Below are 20914 nucleotides of genomic sequence, written 5' to 3' on the forward strand. Positions count from 1 at the left end.
TTTCGTTCCAGGAAGAAATACCTCTCATAATATCAGGCGCCTTTTTCATATCCAGGATCAGATTGGTGACCGATTTCCTCACGCAGCAGGTCTGATCCTGGACCTTGAAAAGGCGTTCGACACTCTGACGTGGCAATTCCTCTTCGCCGTCCTGAGGCGGGCTGGCCTCGGCCCCACACTCATAGCCTACACTCGCCTGCTCTACACTAACCTTACGTCCCGGGTCCGCCTCGGTCACTATATCTCCCCGGAATTCGCAATACACAGGGGCACACGACAAGGGTGCCCCCTCTCGCCCCTATTATTCGCGCTGGCGGTTGAACCCCTGGCCATTCGGCTTCGTAGGGATGGGCAAACCTGGGGTATCCCACTAGCGGACGTTACACACTGCGTATCCATGTACGCGGACGATCTCCTCATATATATATACGAGATGTGACAGCGGATCTCACCATGCTTGAGACCGCCCTGGTGGAGTTCGCGGAGGCCTCGGGGCTGAGAGTGAATTGGGACAAGTCAATGATCTACCCCCTCCACCCGGATGCCCCTCCCCGGGAGGTTTGGATTGGTGACCGGAAACTGCATTGGGCGACTGAGGGTCCCCGATACCTCGGGATTCGATTATATCATTCCCCAGTAGACATGTTCGAGGGTAACCATCGTAGGGCACTGGCAGGGATACGATCCTCCATTGGGTTCTGGCGGAGCCTGCCGTTGGCCCCGATCGGCCGGGTAGCCCTGGCGAAGAGGATACTGGTCCCGCGGCTCTTGTATTACTTTACCAATCTCCCAGTGATCCCACCCCGCTCCTTCTTCAAAGACTTAGACACACTTCTCAGCTCGCTGATATGGGGGCAGGGGCGGCACAGAATCGCACTAGCCAAGCTAAAACTGCCCACGACGCAGGGGGGGCTCGGGGCGCCCTCATTCGAGGCCTACTTCCTGGCGTCGCAGCTCCAGTGGCTCTCATACTGGACGGCGGAGCGATACACACTCAAGACATGCACGGCCACAGGAAGTATGCCCACGCCAGAATTGCGTCGCCTGCTTCTACCGGGCTCCCGCCCCACACGAACCTACCCCCTGCAGGTAGACATCGCCCGGAAATGTATTCAACGCATACACCGCATGGCACCGCGCTGCCCCCCATACACGCCATCATTACCGCTAGTCGGTTGGCCCCGAAATGACGGGTTCTTCACATCCACCATGCTTCGGGAGTGGACGTCTAGGGACATTGTCGAAGCAGAATTGTTGTTTGACGAGGGACAGCTCCGGCCGTACCGGTAACTCATGGAAGCCTACGATTTGCCCCCAGGCCAGTTCCTGCTTCACCATCAACTCCTCGGCCATTTTCGACCATACGCTGATCTTACACGGGGGGAGCCTCCCACACACCCAGTCCTCCACACAATTTTACGAATGGGACAGGGTCGACACCTCATTACATGGCTGTACAAATCAATCAGGGACCTAACACCCCCACTACTGGCGCCTCTTCGAGCCCTATGGGAGGAGGAAACAGGCAGACCCTTTCATGACAGCGAATGGGACAGGGCGTTAGAATTCCCCAAAAAAGTTTCCAGGAATGCCCGCTTTAAGAATATCCAGTTTCACATCCTACATAGGGCCTACCTGACACCAGCGCGCCTTCAACGCTTTTATCCCGACACCACCTTCCTTTGCCCTCGTTGTCAGGCGGGGGATGCTGCCTTTTTCCACATGTTCTGGACCTGCCCGGACATACAGAACTATTGGTCATCTATCCACTCGACACTCAGAGATCTTACTGGGCTGACCCACTTGACTACCTGGGAGGGATGCGCGCTGGGTATACCGGGGCGGAGGAAACGTCACAAGGTGCCGATGCGCTTCGTCTTCCTAGCCCACCTACTGGCCAAACGCTGTATAGCCATGCACTGGCGGTCCCCTACTGGTCCCCCGTTCGCGGCTTGGGTAGGGGCGGTTCTTAAATGGGCCGCAGCCGAGGAGGACGCAATACGGGAGGAGGAGGCCAAGGGTGCCCGTAAAACCCCAATCTCTCTAGAATGGGCGCTCCTACTACATCAATTCAGACAGTCTCAGGCCCCGGACGCCCCTGTCACAGACCAGCATACCCCTGACACCGTGTCGCCTTATACGACGCAGGTCCCCACGGTGGAGGATATCCCCCATTGTCCCCCCACACCACCCTTGAGCCAGATGGGTCCCTCCCTGCTCCCCTGACGCACCCAACGGCTCCTTACACCGGCTTGCGCACACACTCATCCCCCCCTCGGTGGGTGGCAGCAATACTGTAGAATGGTCAAGGGCGGACTCAGGACATAGCCTTGGTCCCATCATGCAGAACTTCATGGCACTTCCCAGTTTGGCCCTCCTCCCCAGTTTTCTTTACGGGCAAGGAACTGCTACAGTACAGACCGCATCTACACAGAACAAGACACATATGTGCTTTCTACATTGCTAAATGATTTAATTTGTTCCTCATGTAATATACTCATTTCCACGGAATGTGGTGTATGTATGCTTATCATAAATGCCAATAAAAAGAATGTTAAAAAAAAAAAAATCTATGCAGAGATCCAAATTTATCTCCCACTAGTAACCTAAAAACTAAAGGGGACAAGAGGAAACTAAGAAAGTACCCTGTTTTTTGCATGGTTGCCCCCACTTTTTGCTGAACTGCTGATGTGCATTGACTGGGTGTGCCCTGGGTTCCTGCCAAACAGGTACCCTGGGCCTAAGTTCTTACCCTAAACAGCATTGGAAAGAAACCCAATTGGCACTCTATGGCCACAGGTCAGTCCCTTGTAAATGGTACCACAGGTACCAAGGACACTGTGGCCAGGGAAGGCCTCTAAGGGCTGCAGCAATCGTTGTGCCACCCTTAGAGGGCCCTGTACCTTAACAAACGCACACTGCCTTTGCAGGCTGCATGTTTTTTGTGCAGAACAAAGTGGAGAGTTGACATGGCACACACCCCTGTGCGCCATGCCTACGACCCACTGCCCTGACATGGGTCAGCCACCACTCTAGCTGGGTGCACTATACCAGTGGCGAGGGTACAGGTGCACGAGTCCTGTACCTCTACAGTATCCAAGTCAATTTATAGACACTAAGTGCAGTAATGCCATTAAGAGTATATGGTGCTGGGAGTTTGTCATTACGAACTCCACAGTAACATTGAAAACTGGGAAGTTTGTTATCAAACTTCTCAGCACATCAAACCCACACTGATGCCAGTGTGGGATTTAATGAAAAATGCAGTGGGAATCTTAGAGATGCCCCCTGAAAAACGACGTAACACTAGTGTCCAGGCTGATTGGCTGCTCACCAGCTGCTACCACCAGACAGGTTTCTGGACCCCTGGGTCGAGAGCCTGCTGCTCTCGGGGGTCAAACAATGCACATCCTGAGACGAGGTGCCAAGCCTCCCCTGCCAGGATGGGCAGGGTCCACGAAGGGGAAGCTACAATGAGTTGCCGCCTTTGTGAGCTTCCCTAGGCCCTTTGCTGATTGCAGCAACTGGCCCCCACCGGGTCTGCCCCCCCACTTTGGGCAGGAAAGCCAAGTGAGCTGTGACCACCTTTGCAAACCCCACCCTCATGTGAGTGAGGTGAAGCACAACTCAATCCCCGCCATTTTGCAGATTAGGGGAACCCAGCCAACCAGAGCAAAGCATATGCCCCCCCCTCCTCCCACTGGAAGGTGGCATAATAGGGGGTGTACCCACCCCAAGAAGGGGGACCCATTTTCCCCAACCTTTACTTACCTGTAACACCCCTTGCCTCCTCAGACAAGAAACAACCAAGAAGAAAATAAGAAGGACCGAACAGCCGTGCTGAAGCTAAGAGAAGGAGGACGCCCACTGACTTGGCCCCAGTCCTACCGGCCTGTCGCCACCTCGAACCAGCAAATGCTAAACGCCGATGTGTCCAGCAGCCAGCAACCTCAAGAAGCCCGAACATCTGCCCTGCCTTCCAAGGAAAAGACAGTCTCCCGTGAACACCGGATTTGTTCACCCACATGCTCTGGCCAAATCCGCAAGTCTGCACCACTCTGCACCTGGCCGAGTTTGAGTGGCCCAACACCACGAGGAGGTCTCCCTTGCGATTCTGACCCGAGATCTGGTGTTCTCTTCCAGGGGATCCTCAAAGTCATAAGCACGGACTATTCCCGCCCATGTGCGAGGATCCCAGAAATAATAAAAATTACATAGCTGTGTGTAATATTTATCAGTTTGAGAGGAACAGGAAATACCGAGTGAATTATACAGCGGGGTCCAAGTGACTCTCTAATCCCTTGATTGTTTTTAACGTGACTTAGATGATGCCCATTTGGGTGGAACATTAGCACTACCAGTCCCAGAATGCTTCAGTGTATGATCTCATCTATATATCACCCAAAACACCCTGAAGCATTAAAGGGGCACTCAACCGTGCCTCAGACCAAACAGTGATGGATGGATGGATATATATCTATATCTATATCTATATAGCCCCGGTTGGGCAGTATGTAAAGAGAGCATGCTTGAAAAACAGTTGATGCAGAACTCCCTGCGAGTGAGAAAAAGGAGGTGAGAACCTTGATACGCGACAGGTCTTGAAATTATTTACCCAAGAATAAAGAAGCAAGTTCCCTTTGATGAGAAAGCCGGATGGTTTCATTTGTTGCGAGTGCGTCCCAGTGATCTTGGGCGTTTGGTTAGCAACATTCAGCACGGTTGCTCAGCCGTGGGGGGCAGCACCATCCTACGAGCTAGAAGAGGAGGCTGCTTGTTTGGAACTGTGTCCGGACTCGATAAAGCAGCACAACGAATGAGGAGATATGAACTTGTTTTTTTGCTCAGGGGCCCACTCAGGGTACTACAATTGCTTATAAATATGTTTGCACAAGCAGGACTTACTCAAAGAAAATAATAGTTCTGTAATGGGACTACAATTCCCAGAATGCAGGAAACGGAAGATGCACTTAGCAGAGCCCCGGTTGGGCAGTATATAAAGAGAGCATGCTTGAAAAACAGTTGATGCATAACTCCCTGCGAGTGAGACTTCAACAAGTGACCTTTGAAAAAGAGGTGAGAACCTTGAAACGTGCCAGGTCTTGAAATTATTTACCCAAGAATAAAGAAGCAAGTTGCACAAATGGGGCACTCCGCTCAGCTCCTACCCTGAAAGTCTCGGGGGTGATTGGTCAAGCGGGGGCCGAGAAAAAAGGGGGGTCCCAAAACGCGTTTTCCCCATGCATTTTTCCATAGGACCTTTAGTCGAAGGTACAGCCCGAACGGCTGAACAGAATTACTTGAAATTTGGCAGAGAGGTATTCCTCAGGTCAGGGAAGTGCCTTTTGCAGGTCTGGCGTCAATCTGTTCAGTATTTCCTGAGAAAATAGCATTTAAAAGCATATAAATATCAATACGCGCGCACCGTGCATGCACGGTGTCGTGCGCGAGCGAAATTCTGATTGGTTGTTAGAGGTCGGTAAACATTCGAATCGGTCGAAATCAGTAAGTGTCGGCCGCCATTTTGTCTCTCGCACTGAAAAGGAAAGGGGGAAACGTGAAAAGGGGGCAGGGAAGAGAGTTCCTGACCCCCTAGCCTTTGTCAGGGGGTCACAGAAGGACCCCCAAGGGGAAAAAAAACATTTTATTTTTTCGAAAAAAAATCGCGGGGTGCCAAATCACGCACACGGTGCGCGCACGGTGAAAAACCTTGAAATAAAAAAAATACATAACTAAGCATTTAAAAAACCGTACAAATTCACTTAAAAAAACCATAGGTTTCACACAGGTTATAGTTAGGTGGATATTTCACTCGTAAAAAACCAATGAAATTCCCCAGTTATAGTTAGTTCAGATAACTATAACTCACGCGACCGCCACTCTATCACAAGGATGATGTCATGAGTGATGTGACGTCATGAGCAGTGGAATGCGGGCGCGCGAGTTATAGTTATCTGAACTAACTATAACGGGGGAATTTCATTGGTTTTTTATGAGTGAAATATCCACCTAACTATAACCTGTGTGAAACCTATGTTTTTTTAAGTGAATATATATATATAAATAATTTTTCATAATGCCAATGCAGCTCTCATATAGAAGGCTTAACAATGTAAAACACAAATTGCTTTTACAAATATACATATTATATGTATAAAAACACGAGGGGAAGAAGCACTTGAACTGTGTTTTAAATGAGTAAATCTCATGAGTAAATTGCAAGAGAAAAGCAGGCATGGTTAGCCTACAGGCTGCATTGTAAACAAACATAGAAAAAGAAAGAAATCTTCCATAAAAAAACTGCCACTGTGCCTTTAAGGCAGCCATCACCCCCAGCTTCCCATCATGCCTCAGGGGTGACAGTTAGGTCAGTTCTTTACGGCTCCTTCAGTCAGGACCCTGGAATCACAGCTCTCTCCTTTTTTTGACTTTCCTGTCAAAAATACCTTTTTTTTGTGGTTTTCTTGACTTCACTCGACGTCTTTTGATAATAGAGTGAGGGTTAAACCATTTTTTTGGTGGCAGAAAGTGATAATTTCCTGTCAAAAATTCCTTCTTTGTTTGATCCTTGCCCTGATTGTGGCAAAAAAGAAGGCCAAATCATGATGTGTGCATTCTCTGCCTACCCGAGTCTCACTCTCCTGCCTCCTGTCAACACTGCAGGAAGTTATCTAAAAGAACCATCAAGGAGAGGGAGAGAATCAGTCTTTATGGCCTCTCAGAAAGAGGTAGGTCTCCTGTAAGAACAAAGAAGAGGACATGGTCGACCTCAAGGAGCAAGGTCCCGATATGTTCCCCTTCGGCGTCGGGCTCCACGTCGAAGGTACCGGCGGTGAAGTAGTCATCGAGGGCCTTGGTGCAGGAGCGCCGTTCAACTTCAAAAGCAAAGTCTCCTTTGGCATTAGAACAGCGTCGAGACAAGATCCTCCGCCATCGACTCTTCAGCGACGATCGACGTAGTCAAGACACAGATCATAGACGCCGAAACGCAAGTCATCTTCAACGTTGAGATCGAAGTCCTCGTCGGCGTCTCAGCGCAGATCAACGTCTAAGCGGAGGTCGTCGGATGTTCAATCGTTGAGGCAGAGGCCTCAGTCGACGTCAGCACGACACTGGACGTTGAGACAGTCTGTCGGTTTCACAGCAGACGTCAAGACAGTTCTACATCGAAGGAAAGGCACTCGACGTCGAGGATGAGCCCTCTGTCGAAGCGAAGAAGATAGACGTCAAGACACAGGTCTCTGTAGAGGCAGTCGGCATCGAGACGCAAGTCTTCGCCGAGATCAAGAAGATAGACGTCGAGACAGATCTCAGTCGTGGATGACGTAGAGGCAGAGGTCTCAGTCGGTGTCAGTCCCTGTCCGTTCCTCTAAGTCTCCTTCATCGACGTCGAGAGCATGCACCCACCGTTCCATCGCCAGGTCCGGTTCTCCAGAGGTGGTTATTTCGTCCTCAAGTAGCCAGGACTCTCCTCTGGTCATCAACGTCCAGTAGAAGAGGCTCATCAGGAAGGACGGAAATCTCCGTCGTTCTCCTGTTACAACGGAGAGGTCTCCATCCATTCACCTCTCTCCCAGATGGATGCGACCATTACACCACTAGGCTGATCATACACAGGAGGAAGGTGTTAGACGGGATCCCAGTCCTGCTCACATGTCTCCTCTGGCTCGTCCAGCACAGGATGCAGATCTTTCTCTACTAAGAGGAAGAGCTCGTACTCGCTCTCCTGCACCGCCATCCAGGAGGAGATCAAGATCACACAGCAGAAGGAGAAGACTCTGGTCTCCAACGCCTTCCACCTCTTCAACATACGCCTCAAAAAGAGACTACTCGCCCACCCTTACTGACAGTCCACCGTCGAGGATCTCTTCAGTGGATGATGCAAGCACATTCCAGGATGTGCTTTCCAGGGGGGCTACCAAACTGAACATTCCTATGCCTGTTCAGCAGAGTACTTCTTCGGTTATTTTTTAAACTTTGAACCAGAACACATCCTCTCGCCCGTTACTTCCAGTGGTACCAGGACTTCTTAAACCGGTTATGGACATCTTTCTCACGCCGGCCAATCTCAAGAATGTACCGGCGAGAATTCTAAAGTTGTATCATCCTCCGGAGGAGGATCCCTCCTTCTTGAAGTCCGATCCAAAATCGGACTCTGTAATTGTGACTGCTGCCAGAAAGACCCACTCGGTGGCCTCCTCGTCTACAGTACCACCAGACAAGGAGCGCAAGACAGACACATGCGGGAGAAAAGTATATGGCACTTCTGCATCCATTCTTGAGTCACCAGTGCGTCAGCTCTATTGGGGGGGGGGGGGTTACGATAGAGCTTTATGGGACTCGCTACAACGTTTTACAGAAAAACTACCCAAGGAAGACCGTAAGGACTTAGAGGAAGTTTTACAGGAGGGCAGCTTGGTAGCGAACCAAGTAATTAGTGCTGCGGCGGATGGAGCTACACTATCAACACACTCCTACTGAATTTGTGCCAGAAGATCTTCATGGTTTCGCCTAACAGCATTAAAGCCAGAGGCGCAGTCCCGTACTTTCAACCGGCCATTTTCCGGCTCATCGTTGTTTGGCTCGCACACCGATTAAGAGATGGCACGATGAAGACCGAGCTAGATACCCTGAAGGCGGTGGGGCTGGAAAAGAGAAAAAAGAGTTGTCGCCGTTACCGCAATACTGATCGCCACTCCTTCAAACAGTGTGTTCAAACCCCTCATTGGCAAAAGAACCAAAACCAAAAGGGTCAGCAGAAATCACAGTATCAAATCCAGCGATCCAACAGGGGAAGAGGAGGGAACACTCAGTCCTCTACCTTGACGAAAGCTCCAGCCAAGCAATGAGTGCCCTCTTCCTCCAGTACCGTTCACCACTCCAGTAGGAGGAAGTGTTGCGAATCATCTGCAAAAGTGGCGAGCCATCACGAACCTTTTTGCATGTTGGCTCTCCACCAAATAGATCCTCACCTCCGCAAAGGGGGTTGCATGTGTTCGCTGGATCTGCCAGATGCCTATTTTCATATACCGATAAATCAGCATTACCGGCAATATCTCCCAATTGTGAACATCCTATTATCATCAATTCAAAGTGCTGCCCTTCGGTCTGAAATCAGCTCCCCGGGTGTTCACGAAGTGCATGGCAGTAGTGGCAGCTGCTCTGCAACAAAGGCATCTTAGTCTACCCTTATATGGATGATTGGTTGCTAAAGGGCCCCTCTTCCCAGAGTGCGATGAGCCATTTCCAGCAGTGCCTAGGGCTTGGTCTAAAACTGGGCCTACACGTGATCTTCGAGAAATCGACGCAGCAACCCACTCAAACAAACCACTACCTGGGGGCGCCGATAGACTCCAGGCGAGGAAAAGTGTTTCCTTCGGAGGAGACAATTAAACACCATTCAGAAAGGCAGACAGATTTTAAAGAGCAACCTGTCTTCGGTGCGTCAGATCGCCTCCCTGCTAGGATCGATGGCATACTGCATTTTTCTGGTGCCCATTGCCAGATTGAAAATGCATCCTCAACAGCAGGATATAGAGGACAAATGGGATCAACATCTCGCTGGGAAGACAAAATCTGTCTATCACACGCAGCCAGAGTATCCATTCCGTGGTGCATGCAGAAGGGCAACCTGAGGGTAGGAGTACCGTTCCATCAAACTCCTCCCTCTCAGACTGATCACAGATGCATCCCTGCAAGGATGGGGAGCCCACATGGGGTCTCTCCAGACGCAAGGCCTATGGTTCTCAAAGGAACAGTTGTACCACATGCTGGAGCTAAGAGCTGCTCATCAGGCTCTAAAGGCTTTCCTCCCTTCGATTCAGGCGTGTTCCATCCTAGTACAGACTGACAATACCACCACCATGTACTACCTGAACAATCAGGGAGGAACTCGCTCGAGGACTCTTTGGAGGCACAGACCCTTTGGCACTGGCTTCTGGCGAGGAATCAATCCATCACAGCAGTTCAGCTACCGGGAGAGCAGAATTCTCAAGCGGATGCCCTCAGCCGCCACTTGGAGGAACAGCAGGACTTGGGCCTCAACGACGAGGTGGTAGATGACATCTTCCAGGCTTGAGGCCGTCCAAGCAGGACCTGTTTGCGGACGACGAAAACACAAAATGCAGAGACTTCGCCTCAAGGTACTACCGGCCAGGATCGAAGGGGAATGTCGTTTTGATCAGCCGGTCAGGAGCATATCTGTACGCTTTTCCACCACTGCCTCTCATCCCGAAGGTGGGGACCAAGCTAGCCCACTCGGACACCACAAGGATACTGACTCCGGACTGGCCAAAGCAGTGGTGGTACCCGGACCTTCTACATATGTCAGTCTGCCCACACAAGAGGCTGCCGTGCAGACCGGACCTGCTATCCAAGATGAACGGGAGGATTCATCACCCCCAACCTTCCGTCACTGAACTTGGCAGCATGGCTCCGGAGGTCCTCCAGTATTGGCATTTAGGTCTTCCACAGGACTGCATGACCATATTGAAAGAGGCGAGGAGACCTTCTACAAGGCAGTCTTATTCCTGCAAATGGAAACGTTTTTACATTTGGTGTATGCAAAATAATTGTAGTCCCACCAAGGGGCAGGAGGAGGTACTTTTGCCCTATTTGCTTCACCTAGCCAGAGCAGGTTTGAAATTCTCATCCATTAAGGTACACCTGGCTGTCACTACGGCGTACAGGCGTTCTTAACCCTCGTTTCTAGCTTTCAGCAGGTTTGCTTGGAGTCCTGGAGGTCTTCAGTGAACCCGCTGGCTTTCTTGCTGGTGTGTGTTGGAGGGAACCGTGAACAGACACCGGACAGCTACGCAACCCACAAGAACGCCATCCGCAGACACCACCACATCAGATCCGCCAAAAGGGCCTCCTTCAAAGACCGGCTAGACAACAACGCACACAACAGCAAAGAGCTCTTCAACATAGTTAAGGAACTCGCAAACCCCAGCTCCAACACCAATGACATTGCACCTTCGCAAGACCTGTGCGACTCCCTAGCCACCTTCTTTCATCACAAGATCGCTGACATACACGACAACTTCAACGCCACGCCAACCATTGAGACCTCCATCCCCACGGCCACCTCCTGCACCGACCCCCTGCTCGCCTGGACCAACATATACAACGACTACTCCATCAAAATCATTAATACCATCCACTCCGGATCTCCGTCAGACCCATGCCGACACCACATCTTCAACAAAGCCAGCAACACCATCACACCCGATCTCCGGAAAGCCATTAATATTTCCTTCGAGACAGCGACCTTCCCGGAGAGCTGGAAGCACGCAGAGATAAACGCCTTACTCAAAAAACCCAAGGCTGACCCTAAGGACCTCAAGAACGTCCAGCCCATCTCCCTGCTCCCGTTTCCGGCGAAGGTCATCGAGAAGACCGTCAGACAACTGACCCGCTACCTCGAGAACAGCATCCTGGACCCATCCCAGTCCGGGTTCCGCAGCAACCACAGCACCGAATCCGCCCTCATCGCCGCCACCGATGACATCAGGGCCCTGTTCAACAACGGAGAAACCGCGGCCCTCATCCTCCTGGACCAGTCAGGCACCTTCGACACGGTCTGCCACCGCACCCTACGCACACGCCTCCACGACGCTGGGATCCAAAACAAGGCACTGGAATGGACCACCTCCTTCCTCTCCGGCAGAACCCAGAGCATCCCCCTCCCCCCTTTCCGCTCCGAAGCCACCGAGATAATCTGCGGCGTACCCGCAGGGCTCATCCCTCAGCCCAACACTGTTCAACATCTACATGGCACCGCTCGCCCACGTCGCCCGACTGCATGACCTCAACATCATTTCCTACGCCGACTTCACCCAGCTGATCCTCTCCCTCGCCAAGGACCCCCTCACCATCAAAACCAACCTCTATGAAGGAATGAAAGCAGTCGCTGAGTGGAAGAAGAACTGCCGACTGAAGCTAAACTCGGACAAGACGGAAGTCCTCATCCTCGGCTCCAGCCCCTCAGCCTGGGACGACACCTGGTGGCCGGCCGCACTGGGAACAGCTCCAACACCCACCGACCACGCACGCAACCTAGGGTTCATCCTAGACTCTACTCTCTCCATGACAAACCAGGTCAACGCCGTCTCGTCCTCCTGCTTCAACACCCTCCGCATGATCTACAGGTGAATCCCCACCGAAACAAGAACGGTCACCCTGGCCTTCGTCAGCAGCAGGTTGGACTATGGAAACGCCCTTTACGCAGGAGCATCGGCCAAACTCCTGAAACTACTCCAGCGCATTCAAAACGCCTCTGCTCGCCTGATCCTCGACATCCCTCGCCGCAACCACATCACATCCCACCTGAGACATGCACTGGAACCCCGTCAACAAGAGGATCACCTTCAAGCTCCGCACCCACACACACACAAGGCACTCCACAACACCGGACCAGCATACCTCACTACTCCGCTTCTACACCCCCAACCGCTAGCTCCGCTGACCACGCCCTCGCCACAGTCCCCCACATCCGAAGAGCAACCTGCGGCGGCAGATCGTTCGCCCGCCTCCCCACCAAGACCTGGAACACCCTCCCCATCCTCCTATGGCAGACTCAGGACCTGCTAACCTTCAGAAGACTCCTCAAGACCTGGTTATTCCAGCAGTAGCAGCATTCCCCCCCCCCTCCCACCCACCCCCCCAGCGCCTTGAGACCCTCACGGGTAAGTAGCGTGCTATACAAATGTTCTGATGGACTGTTTGATTTGTCTACTCTCCGGTCCGACCTCCTTGGGAGCTGAGCTTGGTACTGTCAAAATTGATGGGTCCACCCTTAGAGCCTATCCACAAAGCAACCTTACAACACCGTACGTGGAAGGTAGCTGTCTTGGTAGCTATCGCCTCAGCTTGTAGGATGTGTGAGATACAGGTCCTCTGTTCAAAAGAGTCCCATTTGGTCTCATCTCAATAGGGTAGTCCTCAGAAAACATCCTTCCTTCCTTCCTCCCGAAAGTGGTGTCCAATTTTCAAGTAAAAAACCATTGCTCTTCCGACCTTTTTTCCCCCCCAATCCCTCCACTCCAGCTGAGAGGGCTCTACATTCGTTAGACCTTAAAAGGGTTTTGAAGTTTTATCTTGACATGTCCAAGCCACTGAGGAAGTCTGATCACCTATTTATTAATTATGGTTCGATCAGAACAGGTTTCCCAGCATCAAAGCGGTCCATCTCCAGATGGATAGTCTCAGGCATCAAATTGGCTTACCAGTTAGCACAGAAGCCTCTTTTGTCCGCTCCCAAAGCTTATTCCATGAGAGGAAAGGCAGCTACGACTGCTTTTCTCAATAAAGTACCGCTCTCTGAGATCTATAAAGCAGCCACTTTGAGTTCAGTGCATACATTTACAAGGCATTTCTGTCTTGACTCAGCTACTAGAGCAAACACTCAAGTAGGTCAAGCCTCTATGGAATCTGTTCAACAGCTCACTTTTCCGTTGTTAACAGGGTCACTTTGTTTCTCATTTGCCTGCAGGTGGATGATGGGGCTTGTTATTCTGTGCTTATGACTATTGATGAGGATCCCTGGAAGAGAAGGACAAGTTACTTACCTGTAATCCTAGTTCTCTTCCAGGTGTATCCTCAAAGTGATGAGCAAACCACCCACCTCCCCAGGCAAAGGAGATTATTTCATTGTTAAACATTATCTTGGTGCCCTGATCTTCAGGGTTACGCAAAGAACAACTGACCTAACTGTCACCTCTGAGGCATGATGGGAAGCTCGGGGTCATGGCAGCCTTAAAGGCACGGTGCCAGGTTTTTTTTTTCTTGTTTTTTTTTTTTTTTTTTTTTAAATGGAAGATTTTTCATTTTCTATGTGGGTTTACAATGCAGCCTGTAGGCTAACAATGCCTGCTTTTCTTTTGCAGTTTACTCATGAGATTTACTCATTGAAAACAGAGTTCAAGTGCTTCTTCCCCTCATGTGTTTTTAAGTCTCGCCTGAGTCAGCGCATGCGCTGCTCTGGCGAGACATTTAGTGAGTGGGCTTTTCAAAGTCCTACCACACGCTTTTGCTGGTCTCAAGCTTGCAGTGACGCGCGCGCTTACGAGCAGAGGCGCCATCTGGCTTTCCTCGTCATGCTCATTAAGCGCATCGCTCGCAGCGCGCCATCTCGAGAACTTTAACGGCCACGTCACTTTCACGGCAGCGCGGCCAATGCTGGTTTTCAACTAGCTTTCAGCATACTTTATATGCATGCCCCGTAAATCCTTTTTATGGCCTTTTTTTCCCCCTTTGTCGTCACAATATAATTTATGGTCCTGTCTACTATACAGTCCCTATATTTCCCCTTGCACAAGTCCTTCAGTGTTGTTTTCATACTTTGATTGAGCATGTACTTATTCCTAAATGTAAATGTTGAAACGTGCATGGCCTCCTTGTAAAATAACATTTGATAGATTCAAATACACATACTTAACTTATATGTGCAATGTTTCTTTTGTAGCCTGTTAAACTAAGTCAGATTTGTCTCTTATACATTTTTCCCCAAAGATTGAATAGTGTAGTGCGCTCCACGCAGTCAGTTTTAATGACTGAAGCAAAGACACAGCCCAGGCAGTGTATTTAACAATTTCTCACTCAAAGTGCCAAAGACTCAGTGGTCGCTCCTTCAATTATCTTACTGTCAAAGTATAAAACAATAGGATTGTTTTCTGACGTCTTGTTATTAATGAAGTCGTGATTTATAGCTTCATGAACACACAAATGTTATTTGTTGTCTATGTAGGTCAGTAGATTTACACTTTGATGGAGCAAGACGGCTGCCACCTTAACCCCTTTGGTACACCAAATAGTAGTTTGCACCTGTGAAAGTCCGCGTCCTTTCTCTAGCTCTACTGTAAGGAAATTCCCTTCTTCCTCATTTGTTGATGCTGACATGTGACGTAAGGGAGTGCGCTTGTTTTGGAGTGCTCAAAGCAGGGGGAAGGGAATAATATACGAGAGTTACTTCATCTACCCTGGACCTGGACACCCTGGTCGGCATACGGCGCAGCAAAGCTGAGGTGGAGCACTACATTGCTTCCGTGCAGAGTTGTGCCTCTGCTCGTTGCCGGCTGTAACGCAGAATTCTGACGTTTTGGAACGCGATTGCTTAGTCACGTTTATGGGTGCAGTTTACTGGTGTGCGTGATGTTCATGTGGCTAGTTTGACACATCGTGAGTTACTAAACCAATGGCGCGACTGTTTTCATTAAGGAATTTGAAAATGTGTATTTATACTGTGAATCGTAAAGTATATGCATTTATATGAATTAGACGAGAGTCTATTAAGTACTCGCACGTTGCGTCGAATAATCGGAGAACTCTGAATTTGTGCCATTACTTTTCAGGTTCCAGATATGTCCAGAGTAAACATCGGCTAAGCAACGTAGCTGCTGTTAATCCCAGGTACTTGTGGGGCAATTTGGTGCTGCTGCCACAGTCTATGTTCCTTCTCTTGATTGGCTGAGTGTATCCAGAGTGCAGTGTCTGAGCCATGGACAATGTAAAAGTCTAGACACGCATGCTGTCAGCAGACCTTCGCTCATTTGGTGGTGAGCCCTTGATCTTGCACTATTATCAGAAAATTTCCAAACTGCATTACTGAAACACATCCCTATATTACTATGTCCCTTGTCATCACCCGTTCATTACTTTTGAGGTGGTCTCACCTCCTATATGAGAAAGAATAGGAAGTACAACGTTAAATTCTGCCCAGCCTATGGGTGCTATAAGGTTATGCCTACCAGTAAAATGCCTGTTTATTATCATGTTTAATTAATGAGACTAGGATAGTAAATAGGGCAACCTGGCTCTAGTAGGTGACACTTGGGATTAGGGGATGTTTGGCTGCTAAACTATGCCTTGGCCTCATCATTTCTATTATGTATTTTCTCATATTTCCTTAATCCTTTAACTGCTTTTAAGGGCTCAGCTGGAAGCAGCCGAGGTGATAGTGTTGTTGATCCTTTTTTATACTTTTGAAAAGTCTGTTACAAGGACTATAGTGAAATCTGTAATATTTTCCTGGGATCATTTGGTATTGAAATTGTATGAAGGTGGTGTTTTGGTGGCAATGTAATCTCCCAGAAGGATTGGGGAAATTGGGGTCTTGCTTACAATTATTTTTTTATTAAAGATGTTACAGGAAGGCACTGTACTGAAGCCTAATCCTGGTTTCTTACCAAAGTTTCTACTAAATGTTAGAGAACAAGAGATCATGTTACCAACATTATTTCTTGTTCATCTCAAAGAACAACCGTGGCATTTGCTTGATGTGAAAAGAGCAGTTTGTTTACTTAGGAAGGTCTAATGTTTAGAAAATTTAGATGTGTGACATTTGGTCTAAATGACCAGGATACAATGAATCCAACATTTCTACCAGCCGATGGATTTGCTGTATTTATAGGACTTATTCATTATCTAACATTCTGTCCTGGAGAGAATCAAAGGGCACTCAGCAAGCCGTATTTCTGCTTCTTGGGCAGAGAATCAGGGGTCTAATTGAAAGAAATATGGAGGGTTGCTACTTGGGTTCTCTTTGCATACCTTAAGCACTACAAAATTAAGGGTGTTGGTTTTGGGCAATGTTCTTGTGGCTACATATTTTGAGTGCAGTATTAGCTAAGTAACTTGGTAAAAATGAAACATTTTGTTTCGAGGGGAGTTAAATCTATGTTTTTCTTATCTTGATTTCTTAAAGTCCAGTGAGCTTTGGTATACCTCAAAAGTAATGAATGGGACAGAGGGATAATGCCCCACTTGTTAAGTGGTAATCTTCAACACACCCTATGTAAATGTATCATTTCTTTAACAGCTGGAATTATCCTCTCCATGAATGTACTGTTTGTGCTTACTTGGGACTTCCGTTGAGAACAAAATGTGGAGAACAAAATGTGGTGTTAACGGTGTCCTTTGAGGACATGCAGCACAAGATATTTTGTTTCTGAAGAGGGTAAGTGCATGCTGACTTTCATGTAGTAGACCCTGGCATGGTGCCTCAGACCCCTAGGCATGGTTTCTTTTGCATAAGTATACATTGTATTCAGACAGGTCTGGTGTGAAAAGACGTACTCACACTGGTTTCACTCTTTGGCCAGATCTTCCTCCAGACAGCTGACTCACACTCTGGGTGTGTGCCGTGAGGGAGTACCTGTCCTTATGGTATGGCAGTCTTTACCAACCCATTCCCGCTTTTCTAACTCCTCTCTGGTAATCGATGTCTTGGAGAGAGTTGCACTTTTTCCCCGCAAATCAAAATTTTGTTGACAAGTTTCTCCCTTTTTTCCTCGGATTAAAAAAAAAAAAAACCTGCCACATACTCTCCACTCAGGTTGGATGTAGTTATGATTTTTGATCTCACGCCTGTTTTGATGAGCTCTGTATTGGGACAAGAATATCTCCTGCGTGGCGTACAATTGTGTCCCCAGCCCGAGCGATCAAATTGTGAGCATCTTTTTTTTTTAAATGTTTTTATTGAATTTCTTTTTTAAGTTTGACCAATACAACGTGACTGATACAGTTTAGCACAATCTGTGTACAAAACATATGCTCAAGATATTAGAAAACAAAACCAGTACAACATTGTGAAGCAATGTAGCCCATGTATGTGGGCCACCTATGCATGGATAACAGGAGGATAAATCAATGGTGTCCATATTTGAGGTGGCAATGAAAGAGTCTCTTAAGGTCATTTACATTGAATGAAAGGTCAATAGAGCAACAAAGGTTGTCAAAAGGAACAAGCATTTGCAGTGTCATAGGTCTCGTATTTACGCTAGTTTGAGCTATTGACATTGCAAATGACTGCCTTTTGTTTTAATTTTTATAACATACATAAAAGGCATGGTCATTTACAATGCCAATAGCTTAAACTCGCCTAAATGCAAGACATTTGAGCTAGAAACATTTTGTTAAAATCATGCAGCAGGTTTTGTATTCTGTGGCAAACCCATAATTATGTAGGGAAAGCCAGATGGCCTCAAAACTGCATAATTAGAGTGATCCTGCTTATAAGTGTGGAATAGATAGATCAAATTAGATATTGTTTTGGGGGTTGGGCTGCAAACGTATTAAAAATGTTGCTTTGGTTGGACACATCCAGACTAAAATTACAAGAGTCCTTTTGGGCTCCTTCGCCGTCCTGCATGCGAGTGCGAGACACTGACAGCTGGGGCCACGCAACTCGGCAAGCTACGCAATCTCAACTACTAGGGATAAAAATATGTTTTAAAGGTGCGTTAACAAACCACTGCTGTGTCAGTCCTAGCAAGCTATCTGCAAAGCTGATCAAAACAACAGTGTACCATTCTCTCAAGTGTGGGTGTCCACAGCAACGACGTACGATTCCTCTGCTCTGACTAAAACGTTCCCTGCGTGGTGAGGTACTGGCCAGGCTTCTGCTTAGTCCGAAGACGACCAAAGCAGAAGGGCTGTCATGCCCTGCTAAATAAAAGGACAAGTGGTCTTGCTCCGTGCAGTCACCCCTCTTGCCTCCAGCCCTCCACAAACACATGCAGGCAGCGGCCTGAAGCATGTGTGCATCCTTCCAAGACATCAAGAGGCCATTGACTGGGATCTGAACTCCGTGTTTACAAACAAGAATTCCATGCATTGTAAGTCAATCGGCATCAGGGGGGCGGAATTTTCATGCTCCCCACGGGGGCCAATTGACATTCAGTGCGTTCGCGACACCTCACACCCAAAAATCAACAGCAGCAATTCACCATTTCCCAATAGCCAAAGGCTATTCTGCAAAGGGATTAGTCTGTGGTTTGCAGCCTAAAGGCCTCTCGCAGTTTGTTAACCATGTCCTGCATGGGACGACCCCTCAACTGTGGGGCACACAAAAGAATAGTGTATGTGAACAAAGGCCCGACCAGCTGAGATGCCTTTGAGTAACCACCAGAGAAACAACCATTGGCATAGCCAATAGGTCTCGCCTTTGGGACCATATAAGTGTTTAGCCATGCAACAGTTAATGTTGTTGCAGTAAGGCTATTGTGCTAAATAACTAAATACTTATAAGGTCCATAAGGCAAGGCCTATTGGCTATGCCAATGCTCGTTATACATATATTATGTATTTTTGCAAAAGCAGTTTGTGTTTATTACATTGTTTAGCCTCCTATACAAGAGCTGCATCGTTATTAGGAAAAATGATATACATGTTTTTCATATACAATTTATTATTTCCAGGGTCTCCGCACATGGGCAGAAATATTCAGTGCTTATGACTTTGAGGAGGATACCCCTTGAAGAGAAATAGGATTACAGGTAAGTAACTTCCAGTTAGTGAGCAATGCGTAAAGTCCTAAGAAAAAATATCTCCAAGCAGCATTCTAAACATTAGATGAGAAGTCACAACTATGCTAGCTAGTCAGAAATAGTGTAGTACACAGGCAGCTATCATTTTAAAAATGTTAACTACAGTAAAAACAAACTAGAATGAATACAAGCCTAAGAGACTGCAGAAATCAGATGCAAAAATCTAAATACAATTAACTATCATACTGTAGGATGGATTACAGGAATAGAGGTACTAAAAAATCTAGTGTGCAGACAACTGTACTACTGAGAATAACACACGTCCAAGCTGCAACAAAATAATCTACTCGCCCCACCTTCCAGAGGCAGGAATAACTTTGCAGCAGTGACTTACGTGGATGAATCATTCTCTTTGGGATAATCTTCGTTTAGTTCCTGCATCAAAGATTGCATCCTTTTCCGCTTCTCATTCCTGCAAGTAAACAAGGAGCATTGCTATTTTTGTTTTAGATATGCCAGTATTCAAAGAAATGGAATGCCTAAAATATCGAAGTGGTACTCTAATCTCGCCCAATGTGCTGGCAAAATAGATAACTATTGCTTGTATAATGCAGATTTACTGCTCAGCAGAAAAGAAATCGGAGCAGCATCCGACCCGACATGGTGGTATTGTGTAAATGTAGGATTGCAGTTTGTGCATGCAACTAGTTGTATATTAAGGAGAACCTTTTAACTTCCTAACTGGACTTGCAGAATCAAAGGCCAGTGTGTTTGACATCAACTTGAATGACTGCTAGTGAAATAAAACTAGAAGTTACACCATCACAAAAGCAGATCTTTTTGCCTCCCTAAAAATGCAAGATACAGTTTTCCACAGAGCCCGCACACCCAATTTTTTTCCAATTGGTTCAGCTGTTATTTTTTTAGTTCTGTGCAGGCAAAGAGTACTTGGATAACATGGAGATAATGTCACCAGGGCTGCAGCATGGCTTGACACCACCCACAAGTGACCTTAAACATAAGTTGAGATGGAAATCTCCCTTGCACGGCTCCAAAAGCAAGCACTTCTGTGAGTTCTTTTGCAGCATCTATGTATAGATTTTTCACATTAGTGAGTTTGCCAATCACGAGTGCTCACTGAAGGCCTTCTGTGAAATGGCCCAAAAACCTGAGTGGGGCACTGTGGTCCAGAGAGATGCACCAAGTGCACCCCACCATTCCGCAGAGTAACAGACATCTAATTGGAGTGAAAAGAACTGGCCATGTCGACAGTCATTTTATCAATGTGACGGTATGCCATCGCTCCATCAGGCAAATCTGGGCTGGCTGCAAGAAGCAGAGTATGTGTGTTGTGCTTTACTGCATGAAAGCAAGAATCTATTTTGAACCCCTGGGTGCGGAAAGCTGGCAATATGGTGGAAGGAGATCAGCCTGTTCAAGTGATTGGCAGAAAGCCTAGAAACATTCCTAGCCCCATTTGAAATGAGCCAGGATTCTATGAATGAGGGTGCAGAACAAATATCAGTTTCTGAAGCGCGGTAACAGCTCTGCCCCTTTTGGCTTCATTCTTCTCTAGATGGGTGTTGCAGACAGTTTTTGCAGTAGTAAGGTAGAGAAGACTAAACTTTTGTGCCACCATTTCACATTCA

General features: G+C 48.0%; 1 protein-coding gene across 1 annotated transcript in view; it reads right to left on the bottom strand.

Moving 5' to 3' along the window:
• USP37 (ubiquitin specific peptidase 37) overlaps positions 1 to 20914 on the bottom strand; it is a 345091-nt gene that overhangs the window by 293949 nt on the left and 30228 nt on the right. The window contains exon 6 of the mRNA XM_085650037.1: positions 19660 to 19737. Within this exon, the coding sequence (XP_085506163.1) occupies positions 19660 to 19737 (78 nt within the window). The remainder of the gene's footprint in view (positions 1 to 19659; positions 19738 to 20914) is intronic.

This window comes from Triturus cristatus, chromosome 3_2, assembly GCF_964204655.1.
Source record: "Triturus cristatus chromosome 3_2, aTriCri1.1, whole genome shotgun sequence".
Taxonomy (NCBI): Eukaryota; Metazoa; Chordata; class Amphibia; order Caudata; family Salamandridae; genus Triturus; species Triturus cristatus.